Raw genomic sequence first — 22,346 nt, forward strand, 5'->3', positions numbered from 1 at the left:
TTAAAAGCAAAAGATAAAATTTATTATTCTTCTTTAACGAAATTTCAAATCAATTCCATTCATTTCGACGATTTCGTTAAAGTGGATGCGGAGAAGGAATTAGTTGCCAGCGTTCCAGCTGCCTGTGATGTGATCCGAAAGACACCAGCGATCTTTGTCAGGGTGCGTCAGAATCTTGTTCGCCGATGTTATACTTGGAGTGAGGTTGATGGCCCGCAATTTCAGCACATTTTGTAACACAAAGTATAAATGGCACGTTCATCGTGCCACTGATGGTATTTGCCGTTAACTGTAACAAATATAAATAAAAAAGTACACAGTAATGTGATTTTATTCCTATTATCTCTATAAGATGGTTACTCTGACCCTATGTTTCTTACCTGAAATTCTTTAGTGGAACATATTTTCTGTACTGTTAAATTTTTGCACCCTCTTACGGAAACACCCTGTACAAAAGGCCACCGAATGAAAGCATGCGAGATCGGTTTTGCCACAAGAGCGGCACTCTGGGATTAGTGCATATCCACTTCCCACACAGCTGCCAAAAGATGGGAGCACAGGGAACAGTATGATTAGAGAATATACTGTACGGATGGATAATCAAACAAAAAATGCACAAGAGATACTGCAAAGGGTATAAAAGAAAAGGGAAAAGGAGCGTAAATAAGGTAAAGAAATGACAAAGAAATTCGAGGAAGACATAAAAGGCAATCTGTCTGTACTCACGGAAAATATGTCTAAAACCAAGCAGAGAGCAACAGAAGGGAAGCAGTAGGCAGTAGATGCACAGAGAGATGCTAGGCTAGCGTGTATCCAGGTTATGGGAGACAGAAAAAAAAGCTCTAATAGTCATGTAACGCATGAGACGAGCGACGAATGTGGTTAGCTAAATGACAAATTTTGTTACTATGCTACAAAAACACTAGAAGGCATTGATAAAGGGAAAGAGCGAATAGGCATCACAAATTTCGTGTATGATGATTCACCTGGAGCAGCAGCAGGGAGAAATGAATGAAGTACTGAGGAATCTATCTCAGATTAACTCACAGCAAAAAGAAGTGGCCAAAGATGTGAAGGAACTACAGGGTTACGTGAAGCTTATGTAATGTCGTTACAAAAGGAAAACTTCAGAATACTAGGACAGCAGGAGAATGTGGAACAAGATGAATGAACAGAAAGTGTGACCATCACACTGGACAACGTCACTGCAGACCGTTGAAACTGCTATGTTTTGCGCCGGCCGGGGTGGCCGAGCGGTTCTAGGCACTTCAGGCGACTGCTACGGTTTGCAGGTTCGGGCATGGATGTGTGTGGTGTCCTTCTGTTAGTTAGGTTTAAGTCTTTCTAAGTTCTAGGGGACTGTTATTGAAGTTAACGAGCGGTATCTTCTGCCTTGTGGCCATTGACGTTCCAGTTACCTGTCCTGGTCGTTGACGTAATTTTAGGCAGTGTTGTTGCTGTCTAGCACAGTGTGTAGTTCGGCGGCTGCGGTGTTATTGGTCGTTGTGGGCGCCAGTATTCTGTGTGTCAATGTATTGAAATCTTGTGATCGTTTTGCTGGCTGCATGGAGCGGAACTGATCTTGTTTATTGGTCGGTCGGCTGTCTGTCGGCTTCGTTGCCGTCAGATTAAGAAGCTGTTGCACAGGCTGCCTGTCTTACCTAAACGGGCGTTAGCATTACAATTCCAGGCCAACCCTTGGAAACTTCTGAGCGCCGTTCCTTGTGTGTTACATAGTAATTTCCCTCTTTGGGTTTTTAGTTATTTGGTTAAATATGTGGCCTTCAGCCGAGTATCAATATCTCTCAATTAATGTTCTTGTCTTGCCCTTAAGGCATGAGTTTGTTATTTTTTTATATGTGGCCTTTATTCCAATTTTACGCGAGATGTTTTAAGGTACGGCTTTCTGCCTAAAAGGCATTAAGCCGTTAAACATACTTTGTCGGTATGTGGCCTTCAGCCGAGTATTACTATCTCTTAAATTAAATTTCTTGTCTTGCCCTTAAGGCATGAGATTTTTATTCTTTACAGGGCCCTTCAACCAACTTTCATATGAAATGTTTTAAGATACGGCCTTCTACCTTCTAAAATAGGAACTTTTCTTTCTAGGGACTAAGCCGTTAAATTACACTCCTGGAAATGGAAAAAAGAACACATTGACACCGGTGTGTCAGACCCACCATACTTGCTCCGGACACTGCGAGAGGGCTGTACAAGCAATGATCACACGCACGGCACAGCGGACACACCAGGAACCGCGGTGTTGGCCGTCGAATGGCGCTAGCTGCGCAGCATTTGTGCACCGCCGCCGTCAGTGTCAGCCAGTTTGCCGTGGCATACGGAGCTCCATCGCAGTCTTTAACACTGGTAGCATGCCGCGACAGCGTGGACGTGAACCGTATGTGCAGTTGACGGACTTTGAGCGAGGGCGTATTGTGGGCATGCGGGAGGCTGGGTGGACGTACCGCCGAATTGCTCAACACGTGGGGCGTGAGGTCTCCACAGTACATCGATGTTGTCGCCAGTGGTCGGCGGAAGGTGCACGTGCCCGTCGACCTGGGACCGGACCGCAGCGACGCACGGATGCACGCCAAGACCGTAGGATCCTACGCAGTGCCGTAGGGGACCGCACCGCCACTTCCCAGCAAATTAGGGACACTGTTGCTCCTGGGGTATCGGCGAGGACCATTCGCAACCGTCTCCATGAAGCTGGGCTACGGTCCCGCACACCGTTAGGCCGTCTTCCGCTCACGCCCCAACATCGTGCAGCCCGCCTGCAGTGGTGTCGCGACAGGCGTGAATGGAGGGACGAATGGAGACGTGTCGTCTTCAGCGATGAGAGTCGCTTCTGCTTTGGTGCCAATGATGGTCGTATGCGTGTTTGGCGCCGTGCAGGTGAGCGCCACAATCAGGACTGCATACGACCGAGGCACACAGGGCCAACACCCGGCATCATGGTGTGGGGAGCGATCTCCTACACTGGCCGTACACCACTGGTGATCGTCGAGGGGACACTGAATAGTGCACGGTACATCCAAACCGTCATCGAACCCATCGTTCTACCATTCCTAGACCGGCAAGGGAACTTGCTGTTCCAACAGGACAATGCACGTCCGCATGTATCCCGTGCCACCCAACGTGCTCTAGAAGGTGTAAGTCAACTACCCTGGCCAGCAAGATCTCCGGATCTGTCCCCCATTGAGCATGTTTGGGAGTGGATGAAGCGTCGTCTCACGCGGCCTGCACGTCCAGCACGAACGCTGGTCCAACTGAGGCGCCAGGTGGAAATGGCATGGCAAGCCGTTCCACAGGACTACATCCAGCATCTCTACGATCGTCTCCATGGGAGAATAGCAGCCTGCATTGCTGCGAAAAGTGGATATACACAGTACTAGTGCCGACATTGTGCATGCTCTGTTGCCTGTGTCTATGTGCCTGTGGTTCTGTCAGTGTGATCATGTGATGTATCTGACCCCAGGAATGTGTCAATAAAGTTTCCCCTTCCTGGGACAATGAATTCACGGTGTTCTTATTTCAATTTCCGGGAGTGTATTTGCAGATGTGCAGCCTTCAGCCGAGTTTTAATGTCTCGTAAATTAATGCTCTTGTCTTGCCCTTAAGGCATAAGATTGTTATGCTTTTGTTTTCAGATAAGGCCTTCTGCTTTTTGATTTAAACTCTTCTTATTTCTTAATATGCAGCCTCGAGCCAAGGTCAATTAAAATTAAATTGCTAAGTCCTTCAGCCTGTTTGGATTGAAGATTTCGAAAATATTCTTGGGTGGAAGCTCCAGAAGAAGCTTGTATTTCAATTTCTTACTTAGGTCTTGTGTCTTGGATTTTGAGTATGGCCATCAGCCGATCTAAGGTTAATCAAAGGAGGTCGATTAAAGTTTTGAGTGGTTTGCATCCTTGTTGTAATATTGTGTGTGTTGATGAGTAAAGTTTGTATTTTGAGTGAAACTGACAGCAACTTATTATGGCCCCTTTCCACAACCTAATCTGCTCTGTCCTGTTAGCTCAGGCATTTCAAAAACTTCTATTAATTTTCTCATTTTATAGAAGTTCCACATAGCACCAAAAATGCACCTAAAAAGCATTTTCCACTAATAAAATACTGTAGAAACCTGGTGTTTATAAGTAATCGAGAATTATTTAATTTCTTTTGAATTTTCAGCAAAAGGAGTGCCCCACCTTTTACCTGTAGTAGTCTAGAAGCATTCTTGTTGTAATGGTACTGGGGTCGTTGTATGTACTATGTAAATATGGGTGCAAAGCAAGACTGCAGGATTTTCTTAATTCTTTATCTTAAAAGTAGCAGAGGTCGCATAGAAAGCTTTATTCATTTTACTCCAGATTCGTTTGCATTACACTGAACTTGATCCTAGGATGTATGTGAGCCGCTGGTGGTTGATCCGCTCGGCTAGGGCCAGCGGCGTGTCCCCATCGTCATTCCTGACTTCCCTGTCGGCCCCTGCCTCCAGTAGCGCAGTCGCCGCATCTGCGTGTCCACGCCGTGCCGCATAGTGCAGTGGTGTGATCCCACTTTGATCCCTGGCGTTGGGGTCGGCAGAGGATGCTGCCAGCAGCCGCACCACAGCCGCATTGCCTATCCATGCAGCCATGTGCAGAGGTGTGTTCTGCCAGCGGTCCCTGGCGTTGACATCTGCTCCATCCTCCAGCAGACGCCTCACCACCTCCACGTGTCCCCTCCTTGCTGCCCAGTGCAGTGCTGTCCACTTGTCGTCGTCCTTCGCCTCTACGTCCGCCCCCATCGCCACCAAAGTTCGCACCTTGCTCACTGACCCCTCCTTAGCTGCCACGATCAGCATCTTGCCCTTCTCTTCTCCGGAAAGATCCCTACAACAAAAGAAAGATACTTACAAATTTCTCTCAACACACATATCTGAGGACGAAGCACTATCGCAGAACTGTGATGAGTTCCAACAACTCATCTCTCCAAGAAGTTTACCACAATAGACTGGTGTCCAAAGTTAAAACAACAAACTGCGATTTCCGCATCGTGTGTCTCATTCCAATGTATTCATACCAACTGTCAGCAGATGCCTGAACCATGGTGTTCTGCATGGTAGCTGGCATTCCAGTCAATGAACAACTACAACGATGAAGTCAGTGAAACTACAAAATGGGGTAGTGTTTGCTGGGTAGTCCCACATCCACAATGTAGACACAGTCACAGACGGTGGAGTATGGTACAGAGAAGACGCCTACCAGGCTCCCTGCGCTCTGTTGTTTCTCAGATGTGGGGATAGTTTGTAGAGACAGAAACTGTATCTCAAAGGCGGGGGCAGGACCCAGCACGTGTGATACCAGAAAGAAAGAACCGCTATCTGGCTAAAAGGGCATCGCAGCACCGCCTTGCAACTGCATGGCAACTGCCATATAACCTCGCAGCATGCACTGGGTGTGTTGAATCGAGGTAGACGTTATACAGAAGGCATTAGCAGAGTGGCCTTTATTGTCAGAGACCTGTTGTATATGTACCTCTGACACATCTTCACAGAAATAAATGTTAAAGTCGTCAACATGCCACCTAGATGGCCGAGCAAATAGTCCACGTCCTTTTCACAGGTGAGTTCCAATATAGTCTGTAGAGTGATTCTCGACGGATTTGCATATGGAGGGAATGCGGAACACGATTTCGGAAACCAAACAGCTTTGTAAAAGACTGATATTGAGGATTACCCCTGATGTTGACTACTCGAACACCTCTTCATGATGTTGTACGGGTGAATCGGCTAGGTTTAACTCCTGTCAGGTATCGCGACGAGATCTTGGGACCTCATATGCGGTTTTTGCGAGGTGCTCTGCCGTAGACTTCGTATTGGTGGACGATAATGCTAAGCCTCATAGAGATCAGGTGATTGACGTTTTCTTGGGAATAGGAGATATTGCACGTATGGGGTGGTTCGCTCGATCTCCCAATTTGAATCCCATAGAGCATGCCGGGGACACACTAGGGAGATGGGTTGCATCACATAAGCTTCCACCAACAATTCTATAAGAAACTTCCCGGCAGATTAAAACTGTGTGCCGGACCGAGACTCGAACTCGGGACCTTTGCCTTTCGCGGGCAAGTGCTCTACCAGGCAAAGGTCCCAAGTTCGAGTTTCGGTCCGGCACACGGTTTTAATCTGCCAGGAAGTATCATATCAGCGTACACTCCGCTGCAGAGTGAAAATCTCATTCTGGGAATTCTATAAGACTTGCGAGTAGCTCTGCAATAAGAATAGTGTAATTGCCTCCACATGAGATCGATGACATCATTCACAGCTTTCCCTGTCACTGCCAGGCTTGTATGAGTCAGAGGTGGTCACACCCGATGCTGAAAACATTAACCAGTTGTCGAATTTTGTGTGCAAATCGGTTAAGTTTAAAAAAAAAGATGAACATTTTTATCTACCTTTGTGCATTTTGTAGCTGTTCATGTTTTTATATTTTACATCGTTTCTATTTTACTATCACCTGTTTCTACTATTTTATGGCAAAATATACGCAACCTTGTAAAATTTCCATTTGTTGCTTTAATTTTGGACACCGGGGTACATCAAATTTCACGCGCTTTTTATACCATTCAAATTACTAGCCGAGCTGCGTGTTGGCTTCGTAAACATACTAAAGACCTAGTGATTGGGCCGGAACGTCGGTTTTAGTTTATTATTGTTGTTAGTTTTTAGCAATGACGCGGCATAATACCCAGAAGAATTTTAATCACTATGACACCGGCCGCGGAATCCTACGTTCTTATGACACTAAAGACCTGACAACATTTAGGTATATTGCTGTTGTTGTTGTGGTCTTCTGTCCAGAGACAGCTCTGATGCTGTTCTCCATACTACTCTAGCCTGTGCAAGCTTCTTCAACGACAAGTAACTTCTGCAACCGACATCCTTCTGAATTTGCCTTGTGTATTCATCTTTTGGTCTCCCTCTACGACATTTATCCTCCACGCTGCCCTCCAGTACTAAGTTGGTAATCCCTTGATGCCTCTGAACATGCCCTACCAACCGATCCCATCTTGTAGTCAAGTAGTACCACAAATTCTTCTTCTCTCCAATTCTGTCCAGTACCTCTTCATTAGTTACCTGATCTACCCATCTAATCTTCAGCATTCTTCTGTAGCACTGCATTTCTCTTCTATTCCCTTCTTGTTTACATCGTTTCTTGTCCATCTTTCACTTCTATAGAGGGCTACACTCGATAGAAAAACTTTCAGAAAAGACTTCCTGACACTTAAATCTATACTCGATGTTAACTAATTTCTCTTCTTCTGAAACACTTCTTCTGCCATTGCCAGTATACATTTTATATCCTCTCTCCTTCGACCAAGATCAGTTATTTTGCTTCCCAAATAGCTTTACTCGTTTACTACTTTAAGTGTCTCATTTCCTAATTTAATTCCCTCGGCATCAGCCGATTTGACTGCATTCCTTTATCCTCGTTTCGCTTTTGCTAATGTTCATCTTCTATCCTCCTCTCAAGACACTATCCATTCCATTCAACTGCTCTTCCAGGCCCTTTGCTGTCTGTGACGGAATTACAATGTCATTGGTAAACGTCAAAGTTTTTGTTTCTTCTCCATGGCTTCCAATTCCTAATGCAAATTTTTCTCTTGTTTCCTTTACAGCTTGCTCAACATACAGATTGAATAACATCAGGGATAGGCTGCGAGGTACGCTACACTCTCAGCTCAAAAGTATCTAGATACCTCTATCTAATGTGTGTCTGGCCAACAAGTGTAATCAGAGGCCGATCCGCCAGTATAAAAGGAGGCAGAGAGACTTGTGTCGTCAGTACAGAACCAGAAATAGCAGAATGGGTCCATCACGGGGGTTAGGGACTTTGAATGTGCACTAGACACTGGATGTCACCTGAGTAACAAATGTACCAGGAATGTTTCGACCCTTACACAGTAGCTCTAGGCGACTTTTGGAGACGCTTTTGTGAAGTGGAAATGCAGAGCAACAACCATAGCAAAAGGTAGAAGAGGCATGTACTGATGGACAGGGACCATGAAGCTTTATGGAGGGTCGCTGTAAAAAATCGCATCAAGCACTGCAGCCAGCACAACGACTGTGCATAGGGAGGTAAAAAGAATGTTGTAAAATGGTCGAGCACCCCCCCCCCCCCCAATGAGGCACACATTTCTGCAGTCAGTGCTACGCAACACTAAAATTGGTGAAATGCGTGACGCCACTGGGCAATGGATCAATGGAAACGAATGGTCTGCACAGATGAACCACCTGTGGCAATCCGATAGAAGGCTCTGTTTTTGGCTGATAACTGTTACCTGCCATATTGTGTAACGTCAGAAGTGAAGGAGAGAGGAGATGGCGTTAAATTATCGGCATATTTCCATGGTTATGGTATCATTCCCCTATTGAGCTTAAGAGAACACTAAATTCGACAGCATTGCAAGCACGTTTCCCAGCTTCGTGTACTGCACACTGTAGATCAACATTGTTTGCGTTAGCAAGACAGTGCTTCTTATCATAAATCATTACCTGTCAGGCAACAATGTTTGGACAACAGCTTTATATGAATGTACTGTCCGTCCAGAATTCCGAGCTAAATCCAATGCAATTGCTCTGGGATGAGTTAGAAACTGGCTTCGCTGGAGACTGAAGCGCCAACGTTGAAGAATATTGGGTTCTCATTTCTCCATATAATTTCACACTCATTACTCAAAGTTCCCTCAGCAGAATAAAAGCCTTGATAGAGATGAAACTTTAACACACCCTTTATTAATTTTCTCTAATACGTGTCCATATACCGTCGATGAAACTGAATGTCTACTGAGAAACGGGCCATGTTATTTACATGTGACATAAACACCTACATTTTGATACTACGAACTGCGTGTTGCATGCTCAGGAATAATATGTAGCACTTCCTTTATGAAGTAAAGACAATTAAGTACAGATACATTCTATTAATCTGTCAAATGAGATTATTTTAGCCAGTAGTTTTCTACTCGGTTTGATGTGGCCTGCCACGAATTCCTCTCTTGCACCAACCTTCATCTGAAAGTAGCACTTACACCCTACACACTCAATTAATTGTTGGATGTATTTCAATCTCTGTCTTTCCCTTCAGTCTTTACGCTATACATCTCCTTCGTCTTGCCAGTGATTCCGTATATCGCTGATTCTGGAGAGTACTCCCTCATTCCATATCTGACAAGTCCACCTAATTTTCAACACTTTTCTCTATCACCACATTTCACACGCTCCTAGTCTCCTCAGTTCCGGTTTTTTGCCACTGTCCACCGTTCAATATCATACGAAGTAGTAATCCAAACATAAATGTTTCATAGCAGCGGAATTATGTTGGCTAGTTGTACCCATATTGCCTTTGTTACTACGCTTCTCATGCCCTTCTGGCTTTGTATATCAAGGGTTATTTTGGTTCCAGAATTTCTTAATATCGGCTACTTCGTGACCACCAATTTAAGTGTTAAGTTTTCTGACATCTACTATTTCTCAGTAGAATTTTCTTTTAGTGATTCATTCTCAATTCACATTCCTTGCTCACCTGACTCTCCATTCAATCAGCAGATCCTGTAACTATTCACTTTCGCTGAGGATAGCAATGTCATCAACCAAATTTTTCATTGGCATCCTTTCACCGCGAATTTTAATTCCACCCTTGAACTTTTATTATATTTCCATCACAGCTTCTTGAATGTGTAGATGGAATAGCAGGGGCAAAAGACTGCTCCTGTCTTACACACTTAATCTGAGCACTTTGTTCTTTATCTTCCAGTCTTACTGTTCTCTCTTGGTTCTTGTACATGTTGTAACCTACCCGTCCTTCCCTGTAACTTAATCATATTTATATAAGACTTTCGAAGATCTTGCAGAGTTATATAATGTCGAACACTTTTTCTAGGTCAAAAAACTTTTTAGTTGCTTCCATTATAACGTACAACTTTCGAACACCGTGTCTGGTGCCTTTACTTCTTCTAAAGTCAAACTGACCGTCATTTGACAGTTTCTCAATTTTCTTTTCACTTTCTCCGTATATCATTCTCGTCGGCAGCTTGGATGCATGAGTAAGAAAGGTGATTGCGCACTAGTCCTCACACTTATCTGCCCTTGCTATCTTGGGAAATATGTGGATGATATTTTTGTAAAAGAGTGATGGTATGTCGCCAACTCACAGATTCTACTCTCCAACTTGAATTGTCGTTTGGTTTCCACTTTACCCAATGAACTTAGTAGTCCTGATGAAGCGCTAGGTACCCTGTCAGTTTTATTTGTTGTCAAATCATCCAGAGTTCTTTAAACTACTGGCTCTAATAGTAGATCCTGTATATCTTCCCTGTCGACACAGATTCCTTCCTCTATCAAATCATCGAACAAGGTCCCTATTCGTAGAGGCTCTCAGTGTAATCTTTCCACCTATGTGCTCTGTCTGCTGAGGCTGGCAGTGGAATTCCCATGGTGTTTGTAATTTAGATTTTTCTATATTATTTGTCAGTCCTGCAAAAGACTGTTTCTTTTTAGTTTTTTCACAATTTTTCTGCAGTTGTTTCACCTAGTCTACGCGGCACGTCCCACATATGTCATTTCTAATTGGCCTACACTGAGGTGACAAGCCATTCAATAGTGGTGTGCACATATACAGACAGCGGCAGTGTCACACACACAAGGTACAAAAGTGCAGTGCATTGGCAGAGCTGTCATATGAACTCAGGTGATTCGTGTGAACGGGTCTCCGTCGTGATTATGGCCACACAGTGGGGATTAACTTTCAACACCAAATAGTAGTTGGAGGTAGATGCATAGGACATCCCATATCGGAAATCGTTAGGGAATTCAATATTCCAGGATACACAATGCCAAGGGTGTCCCAAGAATACTAAATATCAGGCATTATCTCTCATCACAGTGAATGCTGTGGCTAACAGCCTTCATACAACGACCAAAAGCAGCGGCTTGTGCATGTAGTGGTCGGTGCTAAGAGACAAGCAATACTTTGTGAAATAACCGCAGAAATCAATGTAGAATATACGACGAACGTATCCACTAGGACAATGCGCCAAATTTGCCGTTAAGTGCTGTGGCAACAGATGACCAATGCGAGTGACTTCACTACCAGTATGTTACCACCCGCAATTCCTTTCCTGGTCTCGTGACCTTAATGGTTGAAGGCTAGACGACTGGAAAAGCGTGGCCTGGTCAGATAAGCCTCGGATTCAGTTAGTGAGAGCTGATTGTAATGTTCAAGTGTGGCGTAGAACCCACGAAGCATTGGACTCAACTTGCCAAAAAGGGCCTGTGCAAAATGGTGTTGGCTCTGTAATGGCATGCTATGTGCTTACGTGGAATGGGCTGGGACCTCTCGTCCAACTGAACGAATCATTGACTGGAAATGGTTAAGGTTACCTACTTGGAGACCATTTTCAGCCATTTGTTGACTCAATTTCCTCAATCAGCGATTTAATGTCCGTGGGCGACAACTGTCCACGATTGATTTGAGGAACATTGTCGACAACTGGTGTAAATGATTTGGCCACCCGGATTGCGCATCATGAATCCCACCGATGATTTATTGGACATAATAGAGAGGTCAGTTCTTGTACAAAATCTTGCAGCAGGAACACTTTCGTAGTTGTGGACGGCTATAGAGGCAGCCTGGCAGTGTATTTTTACAGGGGACTTCCAACGACTTCTTGGGTCCCCACCACCTCGAGTTGTTGTTCTAGGTTGCGCACAAGGAGGTCTGACATGACATTAGGAGGTATCCCACGACTCTTGCCACCTCAGTGAACGTAGCTTTATTCCTGTCTTTCTCTGAACATTTACATGCTTTCTTATTTTGTTGATCAGTTGCAGTCTTTCTACAGTTACTCAAGGTTTCTTCGAAGTTAGCTTCCTTTTATCTGTGTTTATCTGTCCACCACCTATGATTTTACGTTCTAGAGATGTCCACTCCTCTTCAATTAAATAGCCTACTGTGATATTCCTTACCGCCGTTTACACATCGTTCATTAACTTCAAGCACATCTCATCATTTTTCATTACTGCATGATGCTACATCCTTCTATGCTGATTCTTCTGGACGATTCTGCTAAACGTCACTCTACTCTTCATAATTATTAAATCTTTGTGTACATCTGGGTACACCTTACGTTCCAATATCTGATGTCGCAATCTCTGTCTGACCATGAAGTAATCCAGCTCGAATCCTTCAGTGTCCCTGGGTATTTTCCAAGCATATTTTTCCTCACATGATTCCTGAACAGAGTATTCGTTATTACCATTTCAATTTGACTGCATAATTCAACTAGACGTTTACCTCTCTCATCACTGTGCCAAACCCATAATCCCCATGACAATTTCTTCTTTTCTTTCCTCCACAATCGCATTTCAATTCCATGCTTCCTCTCTTTTCTCCATTTCATGTGTCGTTGCCATCTGTACCTGAACTACTGTTGTCGGTGTTCGTTTGATGTCGAATCGCCGGCCGGTGTGGCCGAGGGGTTCTAGGTGCTTCAGTCTGGAACCGCGCGACCGCTACGGTCGCAGGTTCGAATCCTGCCTCGGGCATGGATGTGTGTGATGTCCTTAGGTTAGTTAGGTTTAAGTAGTTCTAAGTTCTAGGGGACTGATATCTCAGATGTTAAGTCCCATAGTGCTCAGAGCCATTTGAACCATTTTTGATATCGAATCTGGTGAGAAAAACTCTGTCATTGAGCAGTTCACAGTAGCCCACACACTCCCCTGCTTTCATATTTATAACGAATTCCATTATACAATTTGCTGTTGATATTACCCCAATGTGTCTTATGACAAATCCTTTGCTTTCTTCTATTTCACATCAATGACCCCCACTGTATCTACACTGGGTCTTTGCAGTTCCGTTTTTAGACTCCCTAGCTTTCCAACTACAACCAAACTTAGGAATTCAAAGCTCCAAGTCATAGAATGTGATCCCTCTGTAACTTATTCTACGGTCACTTCCACCTTGACAGTCCATTCCCAGGGATCCAAAAAGGTAAATTGTCCAGAATATTTTCGCAATGCAGATGGCGTCACGACAAGGTTCTTCTGGAGGTTTCACCCTAAAATATTTTCTAAATCCTCAACCGAAAGAGGCTGAAGGTCTTAGCAATTTAATTTAACTGGAACTTGGCTGGAGGCTGCATGTAAAACAATAAGGAGAGTTACCATCAAAAGGCAGAAGTAGCTATCTTAAAATATTTCATGTAAAAGGGCAAGACAACAACATTAATTTAAGAGATATTGAAACTTGGCTGAAGGAAGCACATCAGTAAATAATGTAATGGCTTAAGCCCTAGAAAGAAGGGTTTGAATTTTAAAAGGCAGAAAGCCTTATCTTAAAAATTTTCATCAAAATTAGGCTGAAGGCCCCTATACAAAAATAAAAATCCCATGCCTTAAGGACAAGGTAAAAACATTAATTTTAGGTGATATTGATACTTGGCTGAAGGCCACATATCAAACAAATTGTTCAACGGCTAAAGGCCTAGAAAAGAGTTTAAATTTAAAAGGCACAAAGCTTTATCTTAAAACATTTCATGCAAAAGGGCAAAACGAGGAAATTAATTTAAGAAATATTAAAACTCAGCTGAAGGCCTCACATCAATAAAATAACTAAAACCCAAACAGGGAAATTACTATGTAGCACACAAGGAACGGCCCTCAGAAGTTTCCAACGGTTAGCCTGGGATCGTAACACTAATGCCCGTTTAGGCGAGAAAGGCAGCCTGACCAACAGTCTCTAAATCGGAAGGCAGCCCAACCGACAGACAGCCAACGAAGCAAGCACCTGATTTCGGTCACCGGACCAAAATCACTACAACGAAATTGCCAGCGCGGCGAAGAGACCATTAACACTCGTCTTCAAATATTGTTGTGTTAATAGGCCCAGGCGCAATAACTACTGACAGATATGAACGTCGCAACGGCTGTGGAACTACACGTCGTGGGGGACAGCATCAACTCAGTATGAAAACATTCACTCGCTGCTCTGTCTTAGCCGATCAACTGGCTACTGCAGTAAGCAGACAGCATTACAGAACTTCTACATCTACACCGATACTCTGCAAATCATATTTAAGTGCCTGGCTGAGGGTTCATCGAACCACCTTCACAATTCATTATTCCAATCTTGCATAGCACGTGGGAAGAATGAACACCTATATCTTTCCGTATGAGCTCTGATTTCCCTTGTTTTATCTTGGTGATCGTTCCGCCCTATGTAGGTCGGTGTCAACAAAATATTTTCGCATCGGAGGAGAATGTTGGTGATTGGAATTTCGTGAGAAGATTCCGTCGCAATGAAAAATGCCTTTCTTTTAATGATCTCCAGCCCAAGTCGTGTATAATTTCTGTGACACTCTCTCCCATATTTCGAGACAATACAAAACGTGCTGTCTTTCCTTGAACTTTTTCAATGTACTCCGTCAGTCCTATCTGGTAAGGATCCCACACCGTGCAGCAGTATTCTAAAAGCAGACGGACAAGAGTGGTGTAGGCAGTCGCCTTAGTAGGTGTGTTACATTTTGTAAGTGTCCTGCCAATAAAACGCAGTCTTTCGTTATCCTTCCCCACAACATTTTATATGTGTTCCTTCCGATTTAAGTTGTTCTTTACTGTAATACGTAGGTATTTAGTTGAATTTACAGCTTTTAGATTAGACTCATTTATCGTGTAACGGAAGTTTAACGAGTTTCATTTAGCACTCGTGTGGATGACTGCCACTTTTCGCACAATTCAGATATCTTTTCTAAATCGTTTTGGAGTTTGTTTTGATCTTCTGATGACTTTATTAATCCATAAACGACAGCGTCATCTGCAAACAACCGAAGGCGGCTGCTCAGATTGTCTCTAAAATCTTTTATATAGATAAGGAATAGCAAAGGGCCTATAACACTACCCAGGGTAACGCATTGCTCAGTCGAACTGACACAGGGTACACAGTGTTGCACGAAACACTGCCACAAGAAACTGGAACACTCGTGAAACGAATGACTGATGAACAACTAGGACATATCACAGGAGGACACACACACAAAACCGAAGGAGAGTCGGTGACGAAACACGTCGTCTGACCACACGACCGACCAGCAGCCAACCAAGGTCATTTGCACTCAAACCACGTGTATCAGCAATGGTCGGGCGAGTCTTGCCTATCCGGAGCTCACTGCAGCTCCAAACAGACTGAACCCGATGTCTGTCGGGAAGTGGGAGACACGGCGATCCTGGCACGATGGCTCTGACCTAATCATGCAGAGGAACTCTTGCCCATTGGCCAAGACGTTCCGCACAAGAAGGAACCAAACCACATCCAGCAAGATGAGCCAGTGATGAGGCCCAGAAGCGGTGAAAAAGACCAAATATATGTCGGCCGATGAGACGACCAGCAGTCGTCCCGCTCCAATCTCTGTCCGTCAAACAGTTCATCCTCTGTCACGAGCGGTCTGCGAGTACTTGCTGTCCGCGACTCACCTGCTCTCCGTGCCCGACTTCACTGCTGCTGCATCCCGACTGCACTGCTGGTGCGTCCCCAATTCAGCCGACTTTCTTCGGATGGACGACGTTCCAGAGACATTGGCTCGGTCCCAGCCATGCAGAGGGAACACAGCCGACACCTCTGCACAGGAAGGAACCGAAAGAAAATACACCTCGTCGATGAGGCGACGGACCGAACGCCCAACCAACGGTCGCCCTCGCTGGTACTAGCTGTGCGGACCTCCCTGAGGCTCAGTATCTGACTGCACCTACGTTTCGACTGCACTTCTGCCGCGTTCCAACTCCAACCGCTCCAGATCCGATCACCCTCACTGACTACCAGACACACGACGACACGGAAATACTGTCGGTCGCTCCAGAGATGGTACGACAGCGCACTTATCGAAATGCGCTGCTGCTGTCGCTCACGGACAAGTATGGTAGGAAGTTAGTGACGCTAGTAAGTAGAATAAGTAAACGAGGCGGGGGTATTGTAATAGAAGATTACATGGAATAAATGTCATGAAACACGAGCCATACACGGCTCAGGCGTTCCCACAGACCCTGTGAGAGAATATCTCATGATAGTGTAGGGAGAGTCATCGTGGAAATGCAAGACAATGCAAGTTTCAGAAAGTCCTGGTCATGTGGTGATGCATCCTAATAGTGAAGGTGATTGCTAGTCATAAGCAACAATCAAGATCTAACCCCTACAGAATTAATTCATAAGATAGGAAACCATCCCTGCAAACGGAAACTGCCTCTAACAGACCAACACAGTTGCTATCTTTGGGGATGTATTCAGTATTATTGCATCTTACAACAAGTAATTTCATTCAGCTGCTAAGTTGTGTTAGGAATTGAAAATACGACAAATTGCAAACCTGTAGAAGAGTGCAGGGAATCCCTTGCATCCTTGCCTCTTCGAATGTCGCAGTTTATAACAGCAGTAACTTTAAACGAGAACTATAACTTCTGCTTTGTCAAAAACAGGAATCAGCGACATTCCATTTCTTTACTTTAACACTAGGCTATCTCCCCAACATGTCGCGCTGTAGTTGTGGACAGTCTGCACAAGAAGTGATGGAACTCACCGCAGCAGAGAGACGGCGGCGTCATCAGGCTGTGGAGTGGCCTGGGGAGTGGTGGGGGGCACAGCTGTGGCTGGGCTCCGGCCGTCGTCGCTGTGGCCACTGTGCGGCTGCGAGGAGGGGCCGGTCCTGCTCTCTCCAGCGCTTGGCGTGCTGCACAGAAGGAACACTGCTTCGAGTCCACAGTGGTCAGATTACCATACACGGTACTGCTGAGGTACTGTCCACACACAGATAATGGAAAACACACTCGCAACTACAGTAGCGAGCCCACTAAGATGAATCACTCAGAATGCAGATAATCAGTTTACACACTGCTTCTCCTACCTGTAGCCTAGAATATTACACAGTATTTGGTACAAAATAAAGCATAAATATAAGGCTCGTACGAAGCTCAACAATTGTGTTTATGACCGCTATGTGTTGACATAGTTTCAAAGCACAGCAGCATAAATCACAAAGGAACTGGAATGACAGTTCCCCTTCAATGCACTTAATGTGTTGCTGCCGTCATGAGATGGTGTTTGTAGCTCGTGTGTTAAGCGGGGTTGAACGTCAAATGGGCAGACGTGGAGCAGGTGAGGCACCACAGGACACTTCAATTTTCACTGTCTATACTTTTACAAATAAATTCGTGTAGATGTGTCAGCACGAGCAAGAAGTTCCAGATTCACACTCCTAACAGTGGAAGTTCAAAAACATAACAAAATAATTTTTTTTTTACATGTGACATTTCATAATTTTTTTCACTTACTGTTGGCTGCATTTATTGCTATAGGTACACTTCCCTTCATAAGCATGAGAGATTCTTCGATGAATTTCGCACGCCATACAAACCAGTTATAGGTGTATGAAACTAAAAAAATTATTTAATTCATGAAAAAATTAATTAGGTGTTTCATTTTGAACTTCGTCTTTAGAAACAATTCAAATTTTGTAGTTAAATATTTCAATTATTACCATAATTTTTAATTGATTTGAAAAACTCTAGAATTTTGCCCTAAAGAATTTGTGTTTAATAAACATACCAGGTTAGAAAGTAATAGGATATTTATTTTGGATGTTATATGTACCCAAGTACAGAAATCTTTGTTTTGCAGAATATGGCAGTTAACGTTTCTCCTTGTATTTGTTATTCATTTACAGCTGCCCCCTTCCATAAGAAGGTCCTTTTCAATTTTCCAAAACCAGCTTTCTTTCTTTTCACATTTCTGTGATACACTCTTCTCTCATCCCCAAAAATAATTTATTTGTTTCACTACACTCTCTCTCTGTCCATTGCATAGAAAGCTTTCATGGAGTTCCCTCCTGGCTTCATTCTCAATTTCTCTAAAACGTATTTCCTGCTTTTCGCACCATCATTAGAACACGAAATTGGATCATAAACACCAATAGCATTTATTCCCGCAAAATATGGTTTTTATGACTCTTTCCTATACACATTGTTTAAAGTTTTGATTTGGGTTTTGAGTACCACCAAGAAGACATTTCTTCAATAAGTTTTCATTTGCAAGTCTCTGAACATAGGTTTGATGGCTTCCATTACAGCAGTTGGTAGATAATTCCTGTGATGATATTCTTCACTACCAGCACTAAGAGATTGCTGTCCTGAGCCACTGGTGTCATATTTGTTGCAGCACCCTTCACTGTGTATATGTTGCCCTGGTGACGTTGTTTAAGGTTGAAGCAACGAATTCTAGGCATCTTGTGCGATAATATGCCACAAACGAACACAAAACATTCTGTGTGAATTTGACCCGATTTTTCAACCACGGAAATAATGTTACGTACTGTCTCAACCTGTGAAGAATCATTTCATTTCGTTAGCCATTGTGGATACTTTGGTTCTTGTTGAGGCATTGTATACTTAAAGATAGACTCTACATCATAGTCTTAGATGGAGGTTATCTTTCCAGTCTTACATGCTTCACTGTCTACAGACTCAACCCTTCTCTTCTGCTGCTGATAAACCCCATAAATTTATGTTCATGTATGTTACTCGTATAGCAATGCACCATCAACCTGCTTCCTCTTCCATTCCCTTCAGGATTAATTTGGGAGATATGTAACCAACAATGAAACTAGAAACTCTATCCACTACATCAATATATCCAGTATTGTATTGCGTTGTATTGTATGTTAACTGGGGACCTAGAAACGAAGGAGAGGCTCCATTCCCACCACAGCCGCAGTGGTCTAAAACCCCACGACGACTACCACAGTCCACTGCACCCCTCCGCCACCCCACACCGAACCCAAGGTTATTGTGCGGTTCGAGCCCTGGTGCACCCCCCAGGGAACGTCTCACACCAGACGAGTGTAACCCCTATGTTTGCGTGGTAGAGTAATGGTGGTGTATTCGTACATGGAGAACTTCTTTCCACAGCAATCACCGATATAGTGTAACTGAGGCAGAATAAGGGAAATCAGCCCGCATTCGCCGAGGCAGATAGAAAACCGCCTAAAAACCATCCACAGACTGACCACCGGACCTCGTCACAGATCCGTCGGGCGGATTCGTACCGGGGACCAGGCGCTCCTTCCCACCCAGAAAGCCATGCGTTAGACCACAGTCAACTGGGCGGGCTAATATATACGGTAACTTTGGAAAAGAACTTAGCTTAGCAAACATTCCCCATACTACTACACTGAGCAAACATTTGGTATGAAAATAATCTACACAGTCAGTGCAGATGAATACATGCAGATTCAAAGTCCTTACATTAAATCTGTAAATTGAACGCCATTCCTCTCTGAATCCAAAGAAAGATGGCGACATCGATTAAAACAACAAGTTTACTGTTAACCATCACAACCTCTGCTTTTAGAAACCAAAATATTTTCTCAGCATAACACTTCGCTAACGCCACCCCCTCTAATTTGTTTACATATATGGTTGTGTAGTGACAGAACTCAGGACATGAAAGAGACGGTGGTACCATCTTGTGCGGGGGTTGAGTGGGGACCTGTGGTCTGCGCAATTGTGACGAGTGTCTGGCAGTAGTTGCTGTGCTCGCTGTGTGGCTGTATGCTGGTGGGCTCGCATCTCGTGGTCGTGCGGTAGCGTTCTCGCTTCCCATGCCCGGGTTCCCGGGTTCGATTCCCGGCGGGGTCAGGGATTTTCTCTGCCTCGTGATGGCTGGGTGTTGTGTGATGTCCTTAGGTTAGTTAGGTTTAAGTGGTTCTAAGTTCTAGGGGACTGCTGACCATAGATGTTAAGTCCCATAGTGCTCAGAGCCATTTTTTTGTATGCTGGTGGTGGTCCTGTTGTGTCCAGTGGCTGGCACGCTATGCAGATGTAGACTGCTTGGATACATGTATTCACACAGAGACCAGACGCCATCTGCCCATCCACAGATAATGGGACAAATACAGCCAAAGACAACAGCTGGTCCACTAATTCACTAAGATAAATGACTTACTAGTGAGACAATCAGTTTACACGCTGCTTCTCCTGAGTTCCTCATACCAGCAGCTTAATATACCAAACAACAATTACACCGAGATTAGAAATGCAGTAACTCTTAGACGTACTTAATATGCTATTATGTCCATCAGATGGAGTTTGTAGGTAAAATGCTCCAGACCAGGCTGTGGGGGGAACATATAGTAAATATGATGACAGATGCTTCTGAAATAACCGGTGAAGGAAATTCAGAGAAAAACGTTTTGTCTTATTTGTTATATTACGAAGGAACTACAGTAAAAATTTGACTTCCATTAAAAACTTTATTACAGAATTGAAACATCAGCCAATAGATGTATTTGACACCAATGAGCACTCACACGAAACAGGTGATGTTGAATACTACCTGACTGGAAGGATGAATGAGCCTATGGGTATGATCAGTAAAATAAGCAGATACATCAATTCTATATATATATATATATATATATATATATATATATATATATACCTACTGAAATTAAGAATTTAGATTCGTTACTGTGTTCAGTGTAATCATATTTATCAAAGTGTGATTAATGGATGTCATGGATGCAATATGAGTGAAAACCATGAGAAAGAGGTTACATAAGGCTATGCACGAAATATATCTATGTGAAGGCTCATGAAATCATGCTTTTATGTAGAAATTAGGGAAAATCCATTGAGTGTTCTCCAACTAAAGAGAAGATACAAGCAGATGTCTGGAAACTGAAAGGTCGGTACTGAAGTCAATGAACGTGTCTGTGTGTGTGTGTGTGTGTGTGTGTGTGTGTGTGTGTGTGTGTGCATCTCTGTGTGTGTGTGTGTGTGTGTGTGTGTGTGCATCTCTGTGTGTGTGTGTGTGTGTGTGTGTGTGTGTCTGTTATATCAGTGTTTATTAATTGTAGATGGTGTTTGGATGACATGTAATTTACAATTGGTGCATATGATGCAAGTGTTGTCATGGTAAAAGACAAGAAGCAATTCAAGAGTTTTGTGAACCATGCTACATGTAACAGCGGTGTTTAATGGCTGTAACTGTTTGGAAATCCATGCATCAAATGAGTGAGAACTACATTACTGAAGATGTGGCAGTTTCTAGTTTTGACAGCTGTAGTTGTGTTAGGTGTGTGAGTGTGTCTGTTGGTTAACGTTTGTGATTTCTCATGAGGAGCAATGAATATACCATTGACATAATAAGAGAGGCTTCATGTATATGCATGTGACATGGATGGATAACTGTGTGTGAACTGGTTGTCATTGTAAGCAGATGAATAGCTACAATGCAATAGTGTACATAGCTTGAGGCAATGAAGAAGATAAGGGTTCTGTCTAGTGACATGCATCCTATTTAAGTGAGGAACTGCATTTCCCAACTTTGCTTCTAAACAATTCAGATAAAATTACACATTTAATGCGTGAATAATGGGCATCTTGCAAAGCTAGCTGTGGCGATAAGCATTTTCTTTCAAACATTAATTTTCGCTTATAATTATAGAATACAGTTCTATAACAATAAAAAAAATGTCATTCAGTGTAAGGATTATTGTCTGAAGAATAAGAAATCCAGTTTTTCAAGCAACTCAGTAAGTAGTGCATAAATATTCAGATATTTCTAAAAATAAAAATAATGTATAATAATTACTGGTCAGAAGCATTGTAGACCTGCCACATTAGCTGAGAGCGCTAATGCGCTGCTTCATGGACTCGGGTAGGCGTGCCGGCCCCGGATCGAATCCGCCTGGCGGACTAACGACGACAGATGTAGTTTTTAGGCTCTTTTCCACATCCCCCTAGGTGAATACCGGGGCTGGTCCTCACGTCCCGCCTCAGTTACATGGCTCGCAGACCTCTGAACACTTTCGCATTATTCAACGGACTACACTAGTCGCAGACAGGTGGGGTACACTAATTCTGTCCAGGGGGGTACAGGATGGTGGCAGGAAGGGCATCCGGCCACCCCTTAATCTAACATTGCCAAATCCGATTAACCATGCTGACCCTGCATACCTGCAGGACGAAGGCACAAGCAAAAGAAAGAAAGAAAGATAGTGAGAAGCATTGTAGTAAGTATTTATTATTTGAAATGTTTATAACAAAGAAAAGAAGGATCTAAAAATCTCTTTCATATTGACGTGGTTAGGGATGGACATGTAATTGGAACAGGCCATATATGGAAAATCCTAAGATCTATCAGAACAAAACACTGCAGGACTAACCTTTACTAAAGCCGCATCGAAAATTAAGCGAAGATTAGTCAGTAGATATTTGACAGCCTCTAAGAGGCAAGTACTTAGTTTTCGCACATAAGAGTGCCTTCCATTGT

General features: G+C 43.6%; 1 protein-coding gene and 1 long non-coding RNA gene across 2 annotated transcripts in view; both read right to left on the bottom strand.

The window, feature by feature from the left end:
- LOC126427060 (uncharacterized) lies at positions 1–2,257 on the bottom strand. Its single transcript, XR_007576516.1, has 2 exons — positions 381–2,257; positions 1–289 (listed from the first exon to the last, which is right to left on the bottom strand). It is a non-coding gene; the product is annotated as an uncharacterized LOC126427060 (long non-coding RNA).
- A 2,066-nt stretch (positions 2,258–4,323) lies between these two features.
- LOC126426592 (ankyrin-3-like) overlaps positions 4,324–22,346 on the bottom strand; it is a 53,953-nt gene continuing 35,930 nt past the window's right edge. Inside the window, exons 5-6 of the mRNA XM_050088486.1 lie at positions 16,597–16,746; positions 4,324–4,859 (exon numbers count right to left, since the gene is read on the bottom strand). Of these exons, the coding sequence (XP_049944443.1) occupies positions 4,367–4,859; positions 16,597–16,746 (643 nt within the window). The 3' untranslated portion in view covers positions 4,324–4,366. The remainder of the gene's footprint in view (positions 4,860–16,596; positions 16,747–22,346) is intronic.

This window comes from Schistocerca serialis, chromosome 11 (assembly GCF_023864345.2).
Source record: "Schistocerca serialis cubense isolate TAMUIC-IGC-003099 chromosome 11, iqSchSeri2.2, whole genome shotgun sequence".
Lineage (NCBI taxonomy): Eukaryota > Metazoa > Arthropoda > Insecta > Orthoptera > Acrididae > Schistocerca > Schistocerca serialis.